The sequence below is a fragment of the Bombina bombina genome, chromosome 4 (assembly GCF_027579735.1).
Source record: "Bombina bombina isolate aBomBom1 chromosome 4, aBomBom1.pri, whole genome shotgun sequence".
Classification (NCBI taxonomy): domain Eukaryota; kingdom Metazoa; phylum Chordata; class Amphibia; order Anura; family Bombinatoridae; genus Bombina; species Bombina bombina.
In genome coordinates this window covers 768,873,815-768,900,139 of record NC_069502.1, presented here as the reverse complement: position 1 = coordinate 768,900,139, position 26,325 = coordinate 768,873,815, and the positions used below count along the sequence as shown (strand labels likewise).

General features: G+C 39.0%; 1 protein-coding gene across 1 annotated transcript in view; it reads left to right on the top strand.

Moving 5' to 3' along the window:
- The window catches only part of GPR137B (G protein-coupled receptor 137B), a 195,499-nt gene that overhangs the window by 108,814 nt on the left and 60,360 nt on the right, over window positions 1-26,325 (top strand). Inside the window, exons 2-3 of the mRNA XM_053711100.1 lie at window positions 1-19; window positions 10,965-11,187. The exon at window positions 1-19 is cut by the window's left edge and continues 31 nt beyond it. Coding sequence (XP_053567075.1) covers window positions 1-19; window positions 10,965-11,187 — 242 coding nt within the window. The remainder of the gene's footprint in view (window positions 20-10,964; window positions 11,188-26,325) is intronic.

Below are 26,325 nucleotides of genomic sequence, written 5' to 3'. Positions count from 1 at the left end.
CAGAGCTGCTAAAATACAGGTAAGAATGCAGTGAAAATGCAGCAAGCTCTTGAAGTTTTTTTGTGTACATGTATTTTGTTTGTGTGTGATTATTTAAAAGTCTCAATTAGTAGAATAGAAAAATGTGTGAAAAAATATATTCTTCCTAAATGTTGTACATTGATGTCTGCAGACAATGCTGCCCAGGCTCTCCTGTCCTATCCCACCACAAAACAACACTAGTGCAGAATTAATTAATCCAAGTTAAAATCATGTAAAACATGATATGTAGTGATGTTAGAGTACTATAATACACGTTTACCCTCGTATTATTATAATTTTATTTGTATAGCGCCGCAAAATTCCGTATTGCTGGGTATGGAGACAGGGGTATACAGTCAAGGATTTGTGATAAGATACTAAACAAATCTAGTACAGGAGGAATCAGACCCTGCTCCGGAGAGCTTACAGTCAACAAGTTGAGGGTGCAGAGACATAATATTTGTATCTGTAAGGGTATCTGTAAGGGTCTCAGCGCCTTGAGACCCTTACGGGTGAATAGCCACGCTTTACAAGAACCCAATAGATAGATAGATAGATAGATCTGTATTGGTTGATATAATAAGTTCTCTTGCACAGTTCTATGTCAGATGTTCTGGTTGCGTAAGGTCCTACCCTTGTAGTTATTTAGTCCTACTTGGAAACCTTAGTCCTATGAGGTAAGTGTAATGTCCAAGGGAAAATGAGGACTTCCCATCTCATTGACTTCCGAAGCTACTAGTAGTAGGTAAATCATTTCAGATATATCCAAACCACTGGAGACAGAAAGCTGAATTCTGAAAAAATGTGGAGAGAAACCATCAGCTTATATTACTGTGTAGTATATTGTAAAGTGTCTCTTCTTCACATAAAAAAATATTGCTGAACCCCCTTTAATGAGATACACAGTTCCCAATGAATAAATGGTCTTTAAAACAATCCCGGAGGGGTCTTGCAGACTAGAGAGCTTTAGAAAACCAGGCCCAGATAGAGAATAAAGTTGTCTCTTCATGCTTTTTTTCATCTTTTTGTTACCTTTCATATGAAGACAAGCGATTAGGCATAATCAGATAATTTCATATTGTGTAGTAGTTTATTAATACTGTATAAGTAAATATATAGAGCCAAGAGAACAACTTCAATAAGTTTAAGGTAACTACAAGTAATCAACTGCATGATACTGGGATAATGTATTTCTTATGCATTTCAAAGTAAATCAGAATTATTTTTATTTTATATGGTATCTTAAAGGAAGATGATGTTTTTATTATTGCATGAATATCCCTTGGTAACATTATATGTAAACCCCAGAAAGAGGTTAAAACCATAGTTAAAGTGCAACTTGTAAGTTATAATTAAGGGTGGCAGATGCATGTACAAAAAGTTGCTAGGAGCACTGTGGATAAGGTAAAAATTAAACTTTATTCATACTTTTGCAGGGTGTCCTCACCCAGAGGGTAAAATACAGTGCAATATCAGACAAAAAAATAGGCTGACCGGCATGTAGCCACAAATCCTTCTCAGCGCAAGTTCGGCAGTGCAAGATCATAACGTTAAAGGGACACTAAACCCAAATTTTTTCTTTCATGATAGAGCATGCAATTTTAAGCTATTTACTCCTATTATAAATTTTTCTTCTTTCTCTTGCTATTGTTTTTTGAAAAAGCAGGAATATAAGCTAAGAAGCCGGCCCATTTTTGGTTTCCCACCCTGGATAGCGCTTGCTGATTGGTGGGTACATTTAGCAAGCGCAAACCAGGTGCCGAACCAAAAATGGGCCTGCTCCTAAGCTTACATTCTTGCTTTTCAAATAAAAATAGTAAGAGAACGAAGAAAAATTGATAATATGAGTAAATTAGAAAGCTGCTTAAAACTCCATGTGCTATCTGAATCATGAAAGAAAAATGATGGGTTTAGTATCCCTTTAACACTATTACTAAATCTATAATTAATTAGATCATTTTATTAACATTGCTGTGTACATTTAAAATGATTTTAAATAATATTAGTTGTAATGCTGCATATTCTTTTTACTGGGAGGGTACACTTAGCTCCAGTATCAGTGACTGTGTTTTCATTTTCCCTTATTGTCATTTGTTGAAAGGGATATTAAACAGTCTGTTTTAATGTAGTAATAAAAATAGCATTAAGCAGAGGGATATAATTAAAATAAATAATTGCAATATGTATTATTCATAATTTTAAAAGGGTTTTACATTTTATTTCTTGTTTTAACTTGGAGACATGAAACCCAATGATTTAGACGGAGCATCTAATTTTAAGCAACTTTCCAATTTACTCATATCAGCAATTTGCTTAATTCTCTTTATATCCTTTGCTGAAAAGTATACTTAGGTAGGCTCAGAAGCAGCAAATAATTACTGAGAACTAGCTGCTGATTGGTAGCTGCACATATATTCTTCCTGTCATTGGTTTACCCAATGTGTTCAGCTAGCTCCCAGTAATGCATTGCTGCTCCTTCAGCAAAATATACCAAGAGAATGAAGCAGTTTTGATAATAGAAGTAAATTGCAAAAGTTGTTTAAAATGATATGCTCTGTCTGGATAATAAAATAAATGTTTTGAGTTTCATGTCCCTTTAATTTGTGAAGGTTCCATTACTACTTGTCACAGCCCTAAAAAAAAAAAAAAAGGGGGCGGTGGTTTCTACAGAAAAGCAAAGGAGCAATTTTTTCTTTGAAGTGTTGTTAGGAGATTGATTATTGCCCATGCTCACGTGAGTATATAGCAGGGTTATAATACAATTTATTTATTCTTTAAAATAACCTCCAATTAAAATGTATATAAGAAACAATTGAAATGAATATTTATTCCTAAATTCTTTAGATTAGTTCAAATTTATGTACACATTGCAATATATTTATGTAGAGACCAGATTATGAATCAAATTATACACACTTGTGCTGTTAGAATATTCTTTAAAAAGATCATAAAAGATATACCTTTAAAATTTAACTTTGCTCACAATGAATCGCATTAAAATACCACAATAAAATACCAGAGGTTGTACATATTATTAATGCAGACAGTCAATATATATGCCAATATGTGTGACCTGAAATAACCTCTTATTTAGCTACAATAAGACAAATTCTTATATATATATATATATACAGTATATGTATACACACCAGAGAGATTCACTTACAATAATAAGCCTGACTTAGAGATATGAAATACAAAAGACCTTTATCTAGCAAATGAATTACTTAGCCCTAAATATGACTAGTTTTAGACTACACTAGATTATGAGCAAAAGCTTAAAATACAAAGTGCCCTTTTAAAATAACCAGCTTCAATTACTGTAGCAACAATGAATGTATTTGCTTTCAAATATTAAATTATAGTCAGTCATACGTTAACACATAACCAAATAATTATTCAGTTTCCAGAATTTCTTGTGGGTCATCTAAGAAGGATTTTTCCACTATGTGCAAAGGTACAGACCTCTAAATTGTTTATCTTCCTTTATTCAATAAAGTGTCCCAAAATGGCAGAGAATATACTTGGCACAAAGCCTGTGTATTTTCCTCTCCAAAACGTATGCTTCTTTTAGTCTGTCCTTTTTTTTCTCGTGTCTGTGGGTGCTTATCAAAGATAAAGCCCCTCCTTTTTTTTTTAATCATTTCCACAAGAATTGGATAGGCCCTTATTGATGCTTGTCCCTGATTCATCCTTGGATCTGTACATATCATTATTTCTTTCATGTAATTAACAAGAGTCCATGAGCTAGTGACGTATGGGATATACATTCCTACCAGGAGGGGCAAAGTTTCCCAAACCTTAAAATGCCTATAAATACACCCCTCACCACACCCACAAATCAGTTTTACAAACTTTGCCTCCAAGGGAGGTGGTGAAGTAAGTTTGTGCTAGATTCTACGTTGATATGCGCTCCGCAGCAAGTTGGAGCCCGGTTTTCCTCTCAGCGTGCAGTGAATGTCAGAGGGATGTGAGGAGAGTATTGCCTATTGAATGCAGTGATCTCCTTCTACGGGGTCTATTTCATAAGGTTCTCTGTTATCGGTCGTAGAGATTCATCTCTTACCTCCCTTTTCAGATCGACGATATACTCTTATATTTACCATTTCCTCTACTGATTCTCGTTTCAGTACTGGTTTGGCTTTCTACAAACATGTAGATGAGTGTCCTGGGGTAAGTAAGTCTTATTTTCTGTGACACTCTAAGCTATGGTTGGGCACTTTATTTATAAAGTTCTAAATATATGTATTCAAACATTTATTTGCCTTGACTCAGAATGTTCAACTTTCCTTATTTCCAGACAGTCAGTTTCATATTTGGGATTATGCTTTAAATTATCATATTTTGTCTTACCTCAAAAATTTGACTTTTTTCCCTGTGGGCTGTTAGGCTCGCGGGGGCTGAAAATGCTTCATTTTATTGCGTCATTTTTGGCGCGGATTTTTTTGGCGCAAAAATTCATTTCCGTTTCCGGCGTCATACGTGTCGCCGGAAGTTGCGTCATTTTTTGACGTTATTTTGCGCCAAAAATGTTGGCGTTCCGGATGTGGCGTCATTTTTGGCGCCAAAAGCATTTAGGCGCCAAATAATGTGGGCGTCTTATTTGGCGCCAAAAAATATGGGCGTCGCTTTTGTCTCCACATTATTTCAGTCTCATTTTCATTTTGCTTCTGGTTGCTAGAAGCTTGATGTTTGGCATTTTTTTCCCATTCCTGAAACTGTCTTATAAGGAATTTGATTTATTTTGCTTTATATGTTGTTTTTTCTCTTACATATTGCAAGATGTCTCACGTTGCATCTGAGCCAGAAGATACTACAGGAAAACCACTGCCTGCTGGATCTACCAAAGCTAAGTGTATCTGCTGTAAACTTTTGGTAGCTATTTCTCCAGCTGTTGTTTGTAATAATTGTCATGACAAACTTGTTAAAGCAGATAATATTTCCTTTAGTGATGTACCATTGCCTGTTGCAGTTCCCTCAACATCTAAGGTGCAGAATGTTCCTGATAACATAAGAGATTTTGTTTCTGAATCCATAAAGAAGGCTTTGTCTGTTATTTCTCCTTCTAGTAAACGTAAAAAGTCTTTTAAATCTTCTCTCTCTACAGATGAATTTTTAAATGAACACCATCATTCTGATTCTTTGGACTCTTCTAGTTCAGAGGATTCTGTCTCAGAGATTGATGCTGATAAATCTTCATATTTATTTAAGATGGAATTTATTCGCTCTTTACTTAAAGAAGTACTAATTGCTTTAGAAATAGAGGATTCTAGTCCTCTTGATACTAATTCTATACGTTTGGATAAGGTTTTTAAAGCTCCTGCGGTTATTCCAGAAGTCTTTCCTGTTCCTAATGCTATTTCTGCAGTAATTGCTAAGGAATGGGATAAATTGGGTAATTCATTTACTCCTTCTAAACGTTTTAAGCAATTATATCCTGTTCCGCCTGACAGGTTAGAATTTTGGGACAAAATCCCTAAAGTTGATGGGGCTATTTCTACCCTTGCTAAACGTACTACCATTCCTACGTCAGATGGTACCTCGTTTAAGGATCCTTTAGATAGAAAAATTGAATCTTTTCTAAGAAAAGCTTATCTATGTTCAGGTAATCTTCTTAGACCTGCTATATCTTTGGCTGATGTTGCTGCAGCTTCAACTTTTTGGTTGGAAACTCTAGCGCAACAAGTATCAAATCGTGATTCTCATGATATTATTATTCTTCTCCAGCATGCTAATAATTTCATCTGTGATGCCATTTTTGATATTATTAGAGTTGATGTTAGATTTATGTCTCTGGCTATCTTAGCCAGAAGAGCTTTATGGCTTAAGACTTGGAATGCTGATATGGCTTCTAAATCAACTCTACTTTCCATTTCTTTCCAGGGAAACAAATTATTTGGTTCTCAGTTGGATTCTATTATTTCAACTGTTACTGGTGGGAAAGGAACTTTTTTACCACAGGATAAAAAGTCTAAAGGTAAAAACAGGGCTAACAATCGTTTTCGTTCCTTTCGTTTCAACAAAGAACAAAAGCCTGATCCTTCGTCCTCAGGAGCAGTTTCAGTTTGGAAACCATCTCCAGTCTGGAATAAATCCAAGCCTGCTAGAAAGGCAAAGCCTGCTTCTAAGTTCACATGAAGGTACGGCCCTCATTCCAGTTCAGCTGGTAGGGGGCAGGTTACGTTTTTTCAAAGAAATTTGGATCAAATCTGTTCACAATCTTTGGATTCAGAACATTGTTTCAGAAGGGTACAGAATTGGTTTCAAGATGAGACCTCCTGCAAAGAGATTTTTTCTTTCCCATGTCCCAGTAAATCCAGTGAAAGCTCAAGCATTTCTGAATTGTGTTTCAGATCTAGAGTTGGCTGGAGTAATTATGTCAGTTCCAGTTCCGGAACAGGGGATGGGGTTTTATTCAAATCTCTTCATTGTACCAAAGAAGGAGAATTCCTTCAGACCAGTTCTGGATCTAAAATTATTGAATCGTTATGTAAGGATACCAACGTTCAAGATGGTAACTGTAAGGACTATATTGCCTTTTGTTCAGCAAGGGAATTATATGTCCACAATAGATTTACAGGATGCATATCTGCATATTCCGATTCATCCAGATCATTATCAGTTCCTGAGATTCTCTTTTCTAGACAAGCATTACCAATTTGTGGCTCTACCGTTTGGCCTTGCTACAGCTCCAAGAATTTTCACAAAGATTCTCGGTGCCCTTCTGTCTGTAATCAGAGAACAGGGTATTGTGGTATTTCCTTATTTGGACGATATCTTGGTACTTGCTCCGTCTTTACATTTAGCAGAGTCTCATACGAATCGACTTGTGTTGTTTCTTCAAGATCATGGTTGGAGGATCAATTTACCAAAAAGTTCTTTGATTCCTCAAACAAGGGTAACCTTTCTGGGTTTCCAGATAGATTCAGTGTCCATGACTCTGTCTTTAACAGACAAGAGACGTCTAAAATTGATTACAGCTTGTCGAAACCTTCAGTCACAATCATTCCCTTCGGTAGCCTTATGCATGGAAATTCTAGGTCTTATGACTGCTGCATCGGACGCGATCCCCTTTGCTCGTTTTCACATGCGACCTCTTCAGCTCTGTATGCTGAACCAATGGTGCAGGGATTACACGAAGATATCTCAATTAATATCTTTAAAACCGATTGTTCGACACTCTCTAACGTGGTGGACAAATCACCATCGTTTAATTCAGGGGGCTTCTTTTGTTCTTCCGACCTGGACTGTAATTTCAACAGATGCAAGTCTCACAGGTTGGGGAGCTGTGTGGGGATCTCTGACGGCACAAGGAGTTTGGGAATCTCAGGAGGTGAGATTACCGATCAATATTTTGGAACTCCGTGCAATTTTCAGAGCTCTTCAGTTTTGGCCTCTTCTGAAGAGAGAATCGTTCATTTGTTTTCAGACAGACAATGTCACAACTGTGGCATACATCAATCATCAAGGAGGGACTCACAGTCCTCTGGCTATGAAAGAAGTATCTCGCATTTTGGTTTGGGCGGAATCCAGCTCCTGTCTAATCTCTGCGGTTCATATCCCAGGTGTAGACAATTGGGAAGCGGATTATCTCAGTCGCCAAGCGTTGCATCCGGGCGAATGGTCTCTTCACCCAGAGGTATTTCTTCAGATTGTTCAATTGTGGGGGCTCCCAGAGATAGATCTGATGGCCTCTCATCTAAACAAGAAACTTCCCAGGTATCTGTCCAGATCCCGGGATCCTCAGGCGGAGGCAGTGGATGCATTATCACTTCCTTGGAAGTATCATCCTGCCTATATCTTTCCGCCTCTAGTTCTTCTTCCAAGAGTAATCTCCAAGATTCTGAGGGAATGCTCGTTTGTTCTGCTAATAGCTCCGGCATGGCCTCACAGGTTTTGGTATGCGGATCTTGTCCGGATGGCATCTTGCCAGCCATGGACTCTTCCGTTAAGACCAGACCTTCTGTCACAAGGTCCTTTTTTCCATCCGGATCTGAAATCCTTAAATTTAAAGGTATGGAGATTGAACGCTTGATTCTTGGTCATAGAGGTTTCTCTGACTCCGTGATTAATACTATGTTACAGGCTCGTAAATCTGTATCTCGAGAGATATATTATAGAGTCTGGAAGACTTATATTTCATGGTGTCTTTCTCATCATTTTTCTTGGCATTCTTTTAGAATACCGAGAATTTTACAATTTCTTCAGGATGGTTTGGATAAGGGTTTGTCCGCAAGTTCTTTGAAAGGACAAATCTCTGCTCTTTCTGTTCTTTTTCACAGAAAGATTGCTATTCTTCCTGATATTCATTGTTTTGTACAAGCTTTGGTTCGTATAAAACCTGTCATTAAGTCAATTTCTCCTCCTTGGAGTTTGAATTTGGTTCTGGGAGCTCTTCAAGCTCCTCCGTTTGAACCTATGCATTCATTGGACATTAAATTACTTTCTTGGAAAGTTTTGTTCCTTTTGGCCATCTCTTCTGCTAGAAGAGTTTCTGAATTATCTGCTCTTTCGTGTGAGTCTCCTTTTCTGATTTTTCATCAGGATAAGGCGGTGTTGCGAACTTCTTTTGAATTTTTACCTGAAGTTGTGAATTCCAACAACATTAGTAGAGAAATTGTGGTTCCTTCATTGTGTCCTAATCCTAAGAATTCTAAGGAGAAATCATTGCATTCTTTGGATGTTGTTAGAGCTTTGAAATATTATGTTGAAGCTACGAAATCTTTCCGTAAGACTTCTAGTCTATTTGTTATCTTTTCCGGTTCTAGGAAAGGCCAGAAAGCTTCTGCCATTTCTTTGGCATCTTGGTTGAAATCTTTAATTCATCTTGCCTATGTTGAGTCGGGTAAAACTCCGCCTCAAAGAATTACAGCTCATTCTACTAGGTCAGTATCTACTTCCTGGGCGTTTAGGAATGAAGCTTCGGTTGACCAGATCTGCAAAGCAGCAACTTGGTCTTCTTTGCATACTTTTACTAAATTCTACCATTTTGATGTATTTTCTTCTTCTGAAGCAGTTTTTGGTAGAAAAGTTCTTCAGGCAGCGGTTTCAGTTTGAATCTTCTGCTTATGTTTTTTGTTAAACTTTATTTTGGGTGTGGATTATTTTCAGCAGGAATTGGCTGTCTTTATTTTATCCCTCCCTCTCTAGTGACTCTTGTGTGGAAAGATCCACATCTTGGGTAGTCATTATCCCATACGTCACTAGCTCATGGACTCTTGTTAATTACATGAAAGAAAACATAATTTATGTAAGAACTTACCTGATAAATTCATTTCTTTCATATTAACAAGAGTCCATGAGGCCCACCCTTTTTTGTGGTGGTTATGATTTTTTTGTATAAAGCACAATTATTCCAATTCCTTATTTTATATGCTTCGCACTTTTTCTTATCACCCCACTTCTTGGCTATTCGTTAAACTGATTTGTGGGTGTGGTGAGGGGTGTATTTATAGGCATTTTAAGGTTTGGGAAACTTTGCCCCTCCTGGTAGGAATGTATATCCCATACGTCACTAGCTCATGGACTCTTGTTAATATGAAAGAAATGAATTTATCAGGTAAGTTCTTACATAAATTATGTTTTATTTGGGAAACGCCTCCCTGATTCTAAATACCTTTTGGTTACAATACCATCTTTGAACTATAGGTGGCAGCAGACAATTATAAATGTAGTCTCATCATCAACACAGCTAACAGTACATACAGATTCTCATACATATATATAATTTAGTATATTCATTATTTCTTGATATTAATAAACCTGTCTGGTCACATGTCTGTCCCATCTAATATGACTTATCATGTATCTATAGAGACTAAACATGAGCATACTTCAATCCTATAATATTTTAGAAAATGCCTTCAAAGTTGCATCTGGTTATCATCCCATACCAACACAAACACAGCACATTTCACATTCAATACATCTCTTGACAGTATCATTTTGAGTGCATGAAAAACACAATTTATATATAATTTCTGGGACAATTTACCGTTTTCTCCTCGGTCTGAAATGAAAGAAACAATGTTGTTATTCTGAAGTAAGTTGGTTAAACATTTTTAATTGATTACATAGCTACTTATTAAATTTAGCAAATACTTATCTAATATGTTATTGTCAGGCTATTCATCTCAGATCCACAATTATATAAATTTGTATACAATACTAAGGTATATTTTATTTGAAATTTAAACATAAGTTGTACTTTAAAATGTTTCTGCTTAGCCAGTGTGATGTGTATCTGAGTTTAGGGGCAATTAACAGGCCTGTGCTAATTACTATATCCTCAGAATTTCATTTGCATATCTGACTTATGTAGAGAATCTTGTCTCCAACATCCCAGGATGCATCCAGACTTGGTTAATTATCAGGCCAATGTAATAACCCCATGTGGAGTTATGAGCTTCAAAGGCTAAATTAATTTAGAGATTTCAATCTGGGAAGGATATACAACAATAATTCATTAGAAATTACCTCTCTTCTGAGACCGTGATCAAAGGCTCTTGAGATGTGACATTATCTCTTATAGTTTGGGACCAATGTTTGTTCTTTTTAGAAGTCCTGTCTATTTCTTTTGTTCTACAAGTCTGTAGTTGAGAATAAGAGGGAGGGGTTGATATCACCCATTCCAGTGTTTGTTCACAATGCAGCTAAATCAATTCATAGTAGATATTAGCTAGATGAGATATTGAATTATGTGATATCCAATGCCACTCAGCCATACCATGACACTCAGAGGACTTTTCCTGAAAAAATGTTACATTACAGAATTTCTAAGTGCAAATAAAACCAGCAAACAACTTGTTTAACACGATCTGTTTATTCTTTTTCTGCTTACTTTGATTTATTTATTTTTTAACTAAAGGAGCACTGCTTTATATCCATTTAATGCATTCGCTATATGGTTTACAATACATTAATGGGAGATATTTGTTTTCCAGGCTACCCCTGTATTTGGTATTCCTAATCATCAGTGCAATTTTCTTGGTGGTGAACCTCACCTGTGCAATACTGGTAAAGACAGAATACGCAGAGACAAAAGTCATTGTGTCCATCAGAGTCGCCATTAACGATAGTCTCTTTGTGCTGTGCGCAATATCGCTGTCCATTTGCCTTTACAAGATTTCAAAAATGTCTCTGGCTGGTGTTTACTTGGAATCTAAGGTAATTTTCTAATGCTTTTTAAATCGTATACACATATAAATGAACTATACATATAAAGAAACAGAAATTAAGTAAAAGAATTTTTTTTTTTTAAAGAGTCTATAAAGTGCACTTTACAAAACTAAAATAAATAAACATTTAAATATAAATTCACTAAATAAAAAATTGCTCTACATCTTCTTGAAAACACTGATGGCGCCTGAATTAGGGTTGCCACCTCAGCCATGTTTTCTTGGACACTTATGAATTACGCATGCAGCAGGGTGTGCAGGGAGGAACATGAATAGTGCTGTCCAGGGTCACTATTAGTGTGCTGCCCAGGAGTGCAATGCATGTGCCCTTCTGCGCACCCTTCAACATGTATAACTCATAACTGTCCAGGAGAACAAAATAAATTAGATAATAGAAGTAAATTGGAAAGTTGTTTAAAATTGTAGTCTCTATCTGAATTATGAAATAAACATTTTGGGTTCTGTGTTCCTTAAAGGGATACTGAACTAAAAAAAAAAACAGTAGTGCGTTGCTGCTCCTTCCAACCCAAATGATTTGATTTCAGGTTTCAGATAGAGAAAACTATTTTTAAAAAGTTTTACTTCTATTTATCAAATTTGTGCTGTTCTCATGTTATTCTTTGTTGAAGAGATATCTGCACAGGCACCACATGACAGGAAATAGTGCTGCCGTCTAGTGCTCTTGCTTGTTGCAAAACTGATGCCACATAGTGCTGCAGACACGGGCACACTCCTGAACTCACCTTCCTGCTTATCAACAAAGAATAAGTGTAAACAAAGACAATTTGACAATAGAAGTAAATTGGAAAGTTGTTTAAAATAGTATTCTCTATCTGAATCATGAACGAAAAATGTTCTGTTTATGTTTATTTCTCAACTTTGTATGTTTTATTATATAACCTTGTTTGTTGTGAAGAAGGGTTATTTCTGCAGACACAAATTCACAGTTTTGAGAACTACAGAACCAAGAATATGTGATAATATAATTCTAGATAGAAAAAATGCACAAAATATCACAATAACCTCTAGGATTGCATGATATTGTGAATGAATTGATGGAATTAAAGAAATACTCTAATCTAGTCAACTTTCATGATTCAGATAGAGCATGAAATTTTAAGCAACTTTCAAATCGACTCCTATTATCAAATTTTCTTTGTTCTCTTGGTATCTTTATTTGAAAAAGCAAGAATGTAAGCACAGAAGCCTGCCCATTTTTGGTTCAGCACCTGCGTAGCGCTTGCTGTCCCAGGGGGCTGAACCAAAAATGGTCCGGCTCCTAAGCTTACATTCAAATAAAGATACCAAGAGAACGGAGAAAAAATGATAATAGGAGTAAATTAGAAAGTTGCTTAAAATTGCATGCTCTATCTGAATCATGAACGTTTAATTTTGACTACAATGTTCCTTTAATTTACCAAAGAAATAAACATTGCAGCCATTCTACATAATTGAAAAAAAAAAATAAAAAAAAAATCCTTATTTCAGGATTGTAATGTTTCTTTAAGGGATAGAGAAGTCAAAAACAAAATGTGCATTTCGATGTGAAATAGCATTTTAGCAATATTCTTCTATTAGCATAAATCCGTCTAGTCATATCCTGTGAGGCCCCTGAACCAATATAAAAACACCACACCTAATCAAAAAGTCAGTGGTGGCTTGTATGACACAAATGATGTCTTCAAGTATATTGCAAAAATGTTTAAACATGCATTAATAAAAGCATTTATGCTTTTTTCCAATTTCTATCACTTTAACATTTTTTTTTTTTTTCTCGAAAAGCATTTTATTTATTTTTAAAAATCCTATTGGTACAGGGGGAGTGGAAATAGACAACTTTTTTTAAATTGTCAGAAAAAAAATCTACTACTCCATTTTAAGTTGAGACTAAATGCTATTGCATTGTCTTGTTATCTTGCATTTGTTGATTATGCATATCTACTGTGTTGACTGGTCCTTTAAGAAACTTAATAATAATATAACAGGGTAAATGCTTTGCAAAGTGAGAGCTCAGTCCATAAGTTTAACGTGTGTTAAACCATGTCAGAATATTATCTTTAGGCCTATTTCTAGAAATAGGTTTACAAAGGTAAAATGTGGGAAAAGTGAAGTGAATCAGTAAGAGCACAAAGAAGGGAAAGGAAAAAAGAATAAGTAGAGGAGAGAGAGCATTATGAAAGAAGAACAAGAACGCTGTGCCTAGAAATTTATACAGAGCCTGAATGTGGAATGAGATTTCCCTTAGAAGTTCTTAGAATACCCCCTGAACTGCTTTCAATAAACTGTAATATCCTGGAACTGCTTTGGTTTGAGTCTTTTATAGTAACTAAGTTTTTCTGAATTGAGTTCTGTGGTTCTATCCAGCCATCCCTGCTCTATTTGAACATACTGGGTGTTCTAATTTCTAGCTATGAGGGATCTTGCCCCATTCCGTCCTATCTGGAATAAGGTGTGTCTGATATTTCATAAGATTTTTTTGTGGTGTAATTTTAAAGGGCTACTTTGGGAGTTAGAGAGGAGGCCTCCCCAGCAAGGTACTTGAGAAAACTCTCTACAACTCTCTAAAAGGGTGTCAACTTATTGCACGCCCACCAAGATGTAACATGGTGCCGATTTCCCCACATACTGCCAGCAACTCCCTGAGGCCCCCTATAAATCTTTAAGACAAGAGAGGTCGAGATACCACCTAGTAATTATTTTAAAATTCTGCTCTAAAATTTGTGGAGATGTTGAAGATTTCCTAGTGCTTTCAAAAATGTTGTTCTACTCCTTGCAATCTAACTCATATCATAGATCCCTATGCCAGCCTTTTACATACAAGGGGAGAGAACTTTCCAACTCGCCTATGAGGAATTTCTGCTGTAAAGGAAGTGTTACCCTAAGGGGCTCACTGGACATGCATCAGTTTTTCGAAGGACGTTGATAGGCCTGGACAAAGTGGTGAAGTTGGGCATACTATAGCCATGACAAAAAATAACTTCCTGCCACCCCATCCATATTAGATCTGGGCTTTCATTTTTTATGATCCGCAAACTCATTGAAAGCAATTACAGTGCCCAACAGGTCGTATTCTACATTAACTCGGATTGGGGTTAGGGGAGAGAAAGGTGTAAAAATACTAGTGGTGTATTACAAAATAACGTCTTTACTAACTAAACACGTTTTGAATAGGTGGTAGTGGTCTACCACAGTGTTTCTTGCCGTCTTGGGAACCCGGCACAGTGATCTCACTTTTTGTGTTTTTAAGTAACTGCAAATCTATAGATATCTACAGGGAGTGCAGAATTATTAGGCAAATGAGTATTTTGATCACATCATCCTCTTTATGCATGTTGTCTTACTCCAAGCTGTATAGGCTCGAAAGCCTACTACCAATTAAGCTTATTAGGTGATGTGCATCTCTGTAATGAGAAGGGGTGTGGTCTAATGACATCAACACCCTATATCAGGTGTGCATAATTATTAGGCAACTTCCTTTCCTTTGGCAATATGGGTCAAAAGAAGGACTTGACAGGCTCAGAAAAGTCAAAAATAGTGAGATATCTTGCAGAGGGATGCAGCACTCTTAAAATTGCAAAGCTTCTGAAGCGTGATCATCGAACAATCAAGCGTTTCATTCAAAATAGTAAACGGTCGCAAGAAGCGTGTGGAAAAACCAAGGCGCAAAATAACTGCCCATGAACTGAGAAAAGTCAAGCGTGCAGCTGCCAAGATGCCACTTGCCACCAGTTTGGCCATATTTCAGAGCTGCAACATCACTGGAGTGCCCAAAAGCACAAGGTGTGCAATACTCAGAGACATGGCCAAGGTAAGAAAGGCTGAAAGACGACCACCACTGAACAAGACACACAAGCTGAAACGTCAAGACTGGGCCAAGAAATATCTCAAGACTGATTTTTCTAAGGTTTTATGGACTGATGAAATGAGAGTGAGTCTTGATGGGCCAGATGGATGGGCCCGTGGCTGGATTGGTAAAGGGCAGAGAGCTCCAGTCCGACTCAGACGCCAGCAAGGTGGAGGTGGAGTACTGGTTTGGGCTGGTATCATCAAAGATGAGCTTGTGGGGCCTTTTCGGGTTGAGGATGGAGTCAAGCTCAACTCCCAGTCCTACTGCCAGTTTCTGGAAGACACCTTCTTCAAGCAGTGGTACAGGAAGAAGTCTGCATCCTTCAAGAAAAACATGATTTTCATGCAGGACAATGCTCCATCACACGCGTCCAAGTACTCCACAGCGTGGCTGGCAAGAAAGGGTATAAAAGAAGAAAATCTAATGACATGGCCTCCTTGTTCACCTGATCTGAACCCCATTGAGAACCTGTGGTCCATCATCAAATGTGAGATTTACAAGGAGGGAAAACAGTACACCTCTCTGAACAGTGTCTGGGAGGCTGTGGTTGCTGCTGCACGCAATGTTGATGGTGAACAGATCAAAACACTGACAGAATCCATGGATGGCAGGCTTTTGAGTGTCCTTGCAAAGAAAGGTGGCTATATTGGTCACTGATTTGTTTTTGTTTTGTTTTTGAATGTCAGAAATGTATATTTGTGAATGTTGAGATGTTATATTGGTTTCACTGGTAAAAATAAATAATTGAAATGGGTATATATTTGTTTTTTGTTAAAGGGCCAGTAACCCCACCAAATAAGGTTATATAATAATGCACACAGTGCAGAATTATATAACATTAGCCTAGTGCCACGTTTCTTAAGCAGCGTATAGCAAAGATATTTACCTACGATAATCTATTTTTCAGAACGCCGCTCCTGGTTCTACTGAGCGGGTCTGTTTTTTACCTAAGCGCATCGGGCACGCTGTCTAGTCACAGCACGCACGATCGCGCCTTTAAACTGAATGTGCTCGCTCCCGCTCGGGTATGGTAGCGAGAGCGAGCTACATTCAGTTTAATGGCGCGATCGGGCGTGCTGTGACTAGACAGCGTGCCCGATGCGCTTAGGTAAAAAACAGACCCGCTCAGTAGAACCAGGAGCGGCGTTCTGAAAAATAGATTATCGTAGGTAAATATCTTTGCTATACGCTGCTTAAGAAACGTGGCACTAGGCTAATGTTATATAATTCTGCACTGTGTGCATTATTATATAACCTTATTTGGTGGGGTTACTGACCCTTTAATTTGCCTAATAATTATGCACAGTAATAGTCACCTGCACACACAGATATCCCCCTAAAATAGCTATAACTAAAAACAAACTAAAAACTACTTCCAAAAATATTCAGCTTTGATATTAATGAGTTTTTTGGGTTCATTGAGAACATGGTTGTTGTTCAATAATAAAATTAATCCTCAAAAATACAACTTGCCTAATAATTCTGCACTCCCTGTATATCGAGCACCCTCTGTAAAGTCAAGGCATTGTAGTTTAAGAAATTTGGGGCTTTATTTATTCTGGGATTGATTTTTCTTCATATAAAGTTGAGATTTACTTGCATTTGGATTAATACGTTTTTGGGGAGGGTCTCCATGACATACTATATTCAAGAGAGAATAGACATTTTAAGGGACCAAATTCACTCACACCATGATATGGGTCTGCTTTTCCACAGGGAAAGGTCCTTCTGGTCAGGTGTAAGGCTAATTCCAAGATGTCTAACTTGGGAACTTTGCAACTTGTACAGACATTTTGTGCTCAACTCCTCACATTGCCTAGGTTTAAGGTTAATAATAAGATTCTTGGATTTTTGAGTATTCACATGAAAATTATATCACACCTCAACAAGCTAAATGCAGGTACTTACGAGGGGGCCTTAGGCTCATCAGAGACACCACTCAGGAGCAACAAGTCTAGGTACTCTGCACACATACAGTGCAATTTAGAAATGTTCTATTATAAATACAAATATTCAGGAAGCCAGGATCTCCTTGCTGATGAAGAAGCAGAAGAAGGTGGAGGTGAGGGAGCTTTCCTGCCACAAGATGAAAAAGCTAAGGGCAGGGTTAAGTCCGCTGGGCACTATATAGTTCCTTTTATCAATATGAATCGCAAAGATCCTTGAGGAAGCCTGGTTCCTCCTAGACTAAGTCAGAACAGGCCAAAAGGCCCACCCCCTCCAAATCTTCATGAAGGTGGGGCCCCAAGCCAGTGGAAGTACTGGTGGATTGCAGATTTTTTTTTCAGGAGGCTTGGGAGAAGTTGGTTCAGAATCCGTAGATACCGAACATCGCTTCCTAGGGGTACAGCATAGGCTTTTGGTCTCACCCTCCTCGAGGAAGATTCCTCCTGTCTCCTGTTCCCAGAAATTCTTTATAGGCCAGAGCCTTTTTGGCATGTGTAGCAGACCTAGAAAGTATGAGAGGAACAGAATCAAGGGTTCTATTCCAACCTTTCCATTGTTTCAAAGATATAAAAACTTTAAACAAAGTAGGTCTCTTGGTAGCGGTTTCAAATGCAGTACTATATGTCAGATTCAATGTATGGCCTCTACAAGTTAAAATGTTGCTACAGTGAAACAGAGATTACAAGCATCTGTCTTAGAAGATCTCCTTAGACTTCAATCAGGACATATTCAACCAGATTGTGATTCGTTAGGGAAAGCAGGACATCACAAGCTACCCCAGTATTGTGTAAGATCTGCAGATCCACAGTTAACTCTTAGATGCTTTGGCGATTCCCTGGTCATTCACTCTAATTTACAAATGTTATCTTTTTGTGTTACTATCCAAGGTAATAACCAGAGTAAAACAGAAATGAGTGCTTGTAATACTTATTGTTTTGGCATGGCCTCAAATGACTTGGTATGCAGATCTAATCCAAATGCCCTCTCACTAGCCTTGGTGCCTTCCTCTCAGGAAAGACCTTTTGTATCATTGTCCATTCTTTCATCAAGACCTCATCTCTAATTTTGGCATGACAATTGAATGCCGAATTTTGTCTCAAAGAAGTTTCTCTGATCAAGTGATTTGACTATTTGATTCAGGAGCATTTATCACAAGGTGCTGAAACTTTTTCTTACCTTGTGTGAGACTAGGCTCAACCTTTGAGCCTATGCATACAATCTTGGAAAGTGATTTTTCTCTTTGCTATTTCCTCGGCCAGGATTATGTCTCAACTTAAGTTACTGTGATTACCCATTCCAGATTTGCAGGTAAATTAAAGTAATTAAAGTACATCATATTATATTTGTTGTGGGGAACTCTACACCAAGTAGATAAAGCAGTAATTCGCTTTGGTGTAGAGTTCCCCACAACCAAGTAGGCTTTACAAATTAAAGCCTTAAAAGGGGACATAAAGCAAGTTGGGATACAAACAAAATATAATATGATGTACTTTAATTACTTTACCTGCAAATTTATACTGCAGTGCCTAGCCATTAACCCTTTCTTTTTAATTTCAGAATTGTAAAGCTCTAACTCCCCCCACACATTTCATTCTATGTCTGTATCTACATCTATTGTTATTTTGGTAGAATGCAAAAGTGCATAGGTATTATCTGCTGGAGCATGCCTAGAAGCTATGTAATTCATTTTGCTTATTTTTGAAAATTATTTTAAAATACTTGGCAGCAATTTTTAAAAAATTTTTTAAGCAAACTATTTTTAATTAATTAGCCCTTTTAGGATATGCACAGATCTCAACCTGTTTTATGTCCTTTTAAGCCAAATGTGGGCCACAACAATTAATAAACAAAGAAGAATGACTAAATTCCTTCAAAGCTTGAAGATAAAAGTTTTAAGGCACTGACAACTAAGTTGCAAAAAAATGGCTTCCTTACAAATTTGGTCAATGGAAGTTTTGCTCCTGAAAGCCCAAGAGGTGACAACTGCCCTAGTTCTCTGTCTATTTCTCCTACAGGAGAGATCCGTTGGCCGTCAGATTTTGCGGATCAACTGCAAATGTGCCTTACCCCATTCTGCCAAGCGCAAGCTTACAGTAAAATATGGTGATCCGGCTCAGGGGGTCTTATACTCCAATGGATATCTCGGAAAGATTATCCGCTGACTCAGACTCTTCGGAGGATGTTCATTCTGGGTCGGAGTCCATGTCATCTAAAGCTCCCACTGCAGAGGAGCCTGACTTTAGGTTTAGGATGGAAAATGTGCGCTATTTGCTGAAGCAGGTGCTTGCTACCCTCAATTTTCGATTCCTACGCTTGATAAAGTGTATGAGGACAGGGTGGTACCTCAGACCTTCCCATTTCCTGTTAAGATGGCTAACATTATTAAGAATGAATGGGAGAGATTAGGTTCTTCCTTTTTTTGTTCCCCATCCTGGACTCTCAGCTCGAGCTATGGGGGACTGTCCCTAAGGCGGATGGTGCTTTCTCTACGCTCGCGAAGCGGACGACGATTTCTCTTGAGGATAGTTAGTCGTTTAAAGAGCTCATTGATAAAAAGTTGGAGAACATGTGAAGAATGATGTTCCAACACCCAGGGTTTGTTTTTCAGCTGGCAGCGGCGGTAGCTGCAGTTTCCTGAGCTGCGACATATTGGTGCGAGTCTCTGTCTGACATGGTCGAGAGGGAGACTCCCCTCGATGAGATACAGGAGAGAATTAAGGCCTTGAGGGTCGCTAATTCTTTTATTTGTAATGCCAATATGCAAATTAATCGCCTGAACGCAAAGTTGTCAGGTTTTTCCGTATTAGCCCGCAGGACTCTATGGCTAAAATCGTGGTCTGCGGACTTGACTCCTAAGTCCAGACTTCTATCCCTTCCCTTTCAGGGAAAGATCCTGTTCGGTCCAGGATTGGACTCGATTATATGCATGGTTACGAGAGGCAAGGGCACTTTCCTACTGCAGGATAAGAAGGTTAAGCCTAAGGGATCTACTTTTCATCCCTTTCGTGAGAACAATGCCGAACGCCAGCAGCCCACCGCGAAAGAGAATTAGTCCAAGGGTACTTGGAAACCAGCTCAGTCTTGGAATAAGTCCAAGCAGAACAAGAAGCCTGCCAAAACAAAGTCGGCATGAAGGGGCGGCCCCTGACCGGTTTCCGGACCAAGTAGGAGGCAGATTATCTCTCTTCTCAGAGGCCTGGTTGCAGGATGTTCAGGACCCTTGGGTTCTGGAGGTTGTCGCCCTGGGATACAGGATAGGGTTCAAATCTCATCCTCCCAGGGGCAGATTCCTCCTGTCAAACCTGTCTTCCAGACCAGAAAAGAGAAGCCTTTCTAGAATGTGTGAGGGATCTATCTTCTCTCTGAGTTATTGTACCAGTACCCCCAGCAGAAAGGGATCTAGGGTACTATTCAAACCTTTTTGTGGTCCCAAAGAAGGGCATGTTCTGCTTGATTCTAGACTTAAAATGTTTAAACAAATTTCTGACTGTTCCATCGTTCAAAATGGAAACGATCAGATCGATTCTGCCCCTAGTTCAAGAGGGTCAGTTCATGACAGTAGACTTGAAGGATGCCTACCTTCATGTGCCGATCAACAGGGATTTACGTTTCTAGACCAACATTTCCAGTTTGTTTCCCCTTCCCTTTGGTCTGGCGACGGCCCCGAGAGTCTCTAAAAAAAGGTTCTGGGGGCGCTACTTGCAGTGGACAGGTCCAGAGGCATTGCTGTGGCGCCTATCTGGACGACATCCTAGTCTAGGCGCCATCATTCAGTCTTGCAGAGGATCACTCCAGGGCCCTTCTTTCATTACTCCAATCTCACAGTTGGAAGATAAACTCAGGAAAGAGCTTCCTGATTCCCAGCAACAGGGTGGAGTTCCTGGGAACGATAATAGATTCTATATCATGAAGATATTTCTCACAGATCAGCGACGCAGGAAGATTGTGTCCACCTGTCTTGCCCTTCAGTCCTCCAGTCCCTCTGTGGCTCAGAGTATGGAGGTGATCGGGCTCATGGTGTCCAGCATCAATGTCATTCCTTTCACAAGGTTCCATCTCAGACCTCTTCAGCTGTGCATGTTGAGACAGTGGAACGGCGATCGATCAGATCTGTCCCTACAGATTTGCATAGAGGTTCGGACGAGGGGTTCCCTTTCTTGGTGGATCCGTCTGCAACAACTGTTCCAGGGGACATCCTTCCTGAGACCGTCCTGGGAGATTGTGACCACGGACGTGAGTCTGGCAGGATGGGGTGCTGTTTGGGGTGCCAGGATGGCACAGGGAAAGTGCTTTCGAGAGGAGCCCCTCCTCCCGATCCGTATTCTTGAACTTCGAGCGATCTACAATTCTCTGAAGGCGTGGCCTCTCCTGGGGTTATTCAGCATCATCAGGTTCCAGACCAACATTACCTCAGTGGCCTACATCAACCATCAGGGGGGGACGAGAAGCTCCCTAGCAATGAGGGATGTTTCTCGGATATTGGAATGGGCAGAGTCCCACAGCTGCTCGCTCTCGGCAATCCACATTGCGGGTGTGGACAACTGGGAAGCAGATTTTCTAAGCAATCCTTCCATCCGGGGGAATGGTCTCACCATCCAGAGGTGTTTGTGAAGATTTGTCTCAGATGGGGAACGCCGGAGATAGATCTTATGGCGTCCAGACTCGATTGCAAGCTACCCAGATACGGGTCGCGATCCAGGGATCCCCAGGCAGAACTGACAGACAACTTAGCAGTTCCATGGGGGTTTAACCTAGTTTACGTTTTTCCACCGTTGCCACTTCTAACTCGAGTAGTGGTCCGCATTAAGCAGGAGCAAGCTTCGGCTATTCTTATTGCTCTGTCGTGGCCGCAGAGGACGTGGTTTGTGGATCTAGTGGGGATGTCATTGTCTCTTCCGTGGAGGTTACCCTGTCACAGGGATCTGTTGGTACAGGGTCCCTTTCAACATCAATATCTAGATTCTCTGAGGCTGACTGCGTGGAGATTGAACGCTTAGTCTTAGCTAAGAGAGGATTCTCTGAGAGAGTGATTGATATTCTCATTCAGGCCAGGAAGCTGTTCACTCGTCACATTTATCATAAGGTATGGAGGACTTACTTGTCCTGGTGTGAGAAGTATGGTGTGAGTAGTTAAGGTATCCAGGATTCTGTCCTTTCTCCAGGATGGACTGGAGAAGGGGCTTGCCGCCATTTCCTTGAAGGGACAGATTTCGGCTTTATCTTTTCTGTTGCACAAGAGGCTCGCTGAGCTTCCTGATATTCAGTTTTTTATATATTCCATCGCTACTTTTATAAGTTTCTTTTTTTCTCACATTTACATTGTATCCTTCATCACTGTTAGTTCACATATACACACCCATACATTTTTACATACAGATCTTATCATTTTCAGTTTTTATACACATACATTTATGCATCATATGCAGATCTAACTTTCCTTATATTCGACTCACTAGATTTTCCACATTTCCACACAACTCCATTTATGATTGTGCCCTTAGCTTGTGTAACAAAAAGCACTTTTTATTTTCTAGCAGAAAATAAATCACACAAATTATATAATGCACCAGTTTATATAATGCACGTTTCCTCTTTAGGCATTACGACTATGTCTTACCCCAAAAAAAGATTGCATATTTAAATCTTCTATCATTTTTGGATTATTATATTTTTTTCATTTTATTCATTTTTTACGTTCCATAGGATTGCACTTTTCGGAACTGTCTGCATTTATTTACTTTGCTCTTCCCTCTTGCATACGATTAATCTTCTATACCATATATATGCATTTTTTGGACGAATACTCTCTTACTTTATTGTAACACTCATACGGGCTGACATTCCATGCCAGTCCGTTAGATATTTCACTTAGCTCTTGGTTTCCCCAAGTAAACAATTTAAGAAGAAAATTAATTGATACGGGCTGACATTTTATATCAGTCCGTTATATATTTCACTTAGCCTTTGGGTTCTCTAGGTAAACAATTTAAGAAGAAAATGGACTGATAAAATGCACATTTTTTTCAGTCTATTTATATTTTTTTATCAGTTTCCGATCCACATATTCTATATATAGATATATCTGAGAATAGAGAGGAACACAGAACAAAGGCACACATGAGTTGTAAAGATTCACTTTTATATACATATTACGTCTTTTTAACTAAAATTGTATTTGACACGGGCTTGTATTTACAAACGATTTCTTGCACTGACCATACGCATATAAGCTTTGTTTCAATACACTTACATACATGTCATGTCTTTTTTATTAACATTGTATCTACAAGTTTTTTAAAATGCTATTGGTTGTGCTTAGACTTTGTCAAATATGTTTAACAGCGATATACCCCTTTTTTTTTAAAAAAAAAAAGCATGTTCACGATGTATCCAAAGCTATGATTTGTTAAAGTTTGACCAATGAAATTTCATGGCACGCTTTTTTTTTTTTTTTTTTTTTTAAAGTATTTTTATTGAGGTATAAATGCATTACAACAAAAAATGACATAAAAGTAAAGAAGTTACAATAACCGCTATAGCTTCACATAGGGTTCAGTTTGTTGCATATCAAAAGTAGTAAACATACATTGAGAATAAACCTCAAGTTTTCCATTTTTTGTTGCTAAGAAACTACGACATTTTCAAATATTTTTTCCAACATCTGATATACTCTTAGAAATAAAATCTCAACCAGTTGATCTCAGAAAGATTTAGCGATGCACAATACATACCTCTTATTAGAGCAAAAAAGAAAGCTAGCGCAAATGAAATAGAAAAATGTCACAATAATACTTGCAAAATACAAGGTTGCGGTACAAATAAGCAAAACCGCTTAAGTAGCTCTTCTAAATAGGAAGGTACATTATGTGGGGGGGAGGGGATGGTATACTGAATATAGGAAAGTAACAGAGGTGTGAGAAGGGGTAACCTTGATCCTATCTGTATGGCGGAGTTGTGGAGTTGGCGAACTGTAGGTGAAGGGGGTTCAGCCCCCAGCTATAGAGGACAGGACAACATTTAATGGACTATGTGTGCATAGCTAAGGTATATGGGCTGTCTTATATCTATATAATAACTTGGCATAGGGCAGTAAGTAGCGCATAGCAAATAACATATATACTAAACAGCCTTAAGTGACCATAATATGACATCACACAAATATAGTCCATCTAGACATATAGAGCTGAGTGCCACCCAGAGTCTTACGCCTTGCACCTGCCAGTCAATATATAAATGTGGACAGTCTCCGAGCTTCATATCCAGCAAATAATTGAGCAGAATAGTGTAATGCCACTTCAGTTAAACCTACATTTGACTTCATAGCGAAAATACATATGTAGTATGCACATAGAGAATATACAATTGACAGCAAACACCTTCAACCAGCCATCATAAAATATAAAATAAAATGAGCTAGAAAAACTTCAATTGCAATAAATGATTAATATAAAAGAAAATCATTTCCATCTTAATTTGCTACCAAGAGTAAACACATAAGTGTACAATATATATAGTAATGCTTCACATAATAGGGCAGCAATATGAAAAACCAAACTTTGCTCAGTAAAAGACAGGATCTCCATATAACAAGAAGACAGGTGCAGATTAAAGGCAAACTTATCTATATGGTGGTATGTCCAGAATGTTAATCAGCAGTTAGTAGGCAGCGAGGCATATACAGTAGCGCCACACTTTGAAGTGCTCCAGAGGGACATCTGCTAGTATATATGTACACCCTCGCAGCTTGTGGCTTACCACCAGGGTCCCAATGTCTCAGCAGGGCATATATGTAAACCCTCACAGCTTGTGGCCTGCCATCAGGAGCCCAATGACTCAACAGGGAGTAGATTATGTAGGGTGTTGCACCATCCTGTAATGGAGTCGGTGAGTGTTGTCCCAAGGCATGGATGAGAGCATGCGGAGAAGCTAAAACCATATCCAAAGTTGCACTGTGTAGCTTCAGGGACCCGCTGCCATGGCCTGGCGTCAAGACCGGTGTAAGAGCTTCAGGCAGGATTGTACTAGCAGGTGAAGGGGCGTCCATAGCCGCGGCAGAATTTACCTCCCTTCTAGCCTCTGGAAAACCAAGATGACCTGGCTCTTTTGCTGCGCCGCCATTTCGATCCACTATAGCTGTGTTACAGGCAGGGGGTGAGCGCCGGGGCCCCTTAGCGTCACCCCCTCCGCATTCAGGCAGGACGGGCTCAGTGCAGTCGGGCTGTCGAAGTTGGCAGCCGCCATCTTTGCTATGCGCAGCATATAGCTTGTCAGCCAAGGAAGCGTGGTGGTGTTCAAGTAAGAGCCTTGCACCTGCCAGTCAATATATAAATGTGGACAGTCTCCGAGCTTCATATCCAGCAAATAATTGAGCAGAATAGTGTAATGCCACTACAGTTAAACCTACATTTGACTTCATAGCGAAAATACATATGTAGTATGCACATAGAGAATATACAATTGACAGCAAACACCTTCAACCAGCCATCATAAAATATAAAATAAAATGAGCTAGAAAAACTTCAATTGCAATAAATGATTAATATAAAAGAAAATCATTTCCATCTTAATTTGCTACCAAGAGTAAACACATAAGTGTACAATATATATAGTAATGCTTCACCATCCTGTAATGGACTCGGTGAGTGTTGTCCCAAGGCATGGATGAGAGCATGCGGAGAAGCTAAAACCATATCCAAAGTTGCACTGTGTAGCTTCAGGGACCCGCTGCCATGGCCTGGCGTCAAGACCGGTGTAAGAGCTTTAGGCAGGATTGTACTAGCAGGTGAAGGGGCGTCCATAGCCGCGGCAGAATTTACCTCCCTTCTAGCCTCTGGAAAACCAAGATGACCTGGCTCTTTTGCTGCGCCGCCATTTCGATCCACTATAGCTGTGTTACAGGCAGGGGGTGAGCGCCGGGGCCCCTTAGCGTCACCCCCTCCGCATTCAGGCAGGACGGGCTCAGTGCAGTCGGGCTGTCGAAGTTGGCAGCCGCCATCTTTGCTATACGCAGCATATAGCTTGTCAGCCAAGGAAGCGTGGTGGTGTTCAAGTAAGAGCCGCAGCTCCTCCAAAAAGCAGGCCGTGATACTCGTGTTGCGAGTTGGGGTGGAAACTGTGGGAAATATAGATTCAATCGCCATGTTAGATAAATGTTCAGAAGGCCAAAGGATAGTGTTCTCAATATGGCGGCTCCCTCTCATAGCACCTCGGTATAGGCCAGCTATAGTGACCCGTGCAGTCTCACCGGGCCCTTAAAAAGGAAATAGGAGCAATATAACAGTTCCTGGGGCTATCTACATAGGTTTAGGTAATACAGGGATTTGTAATACATGA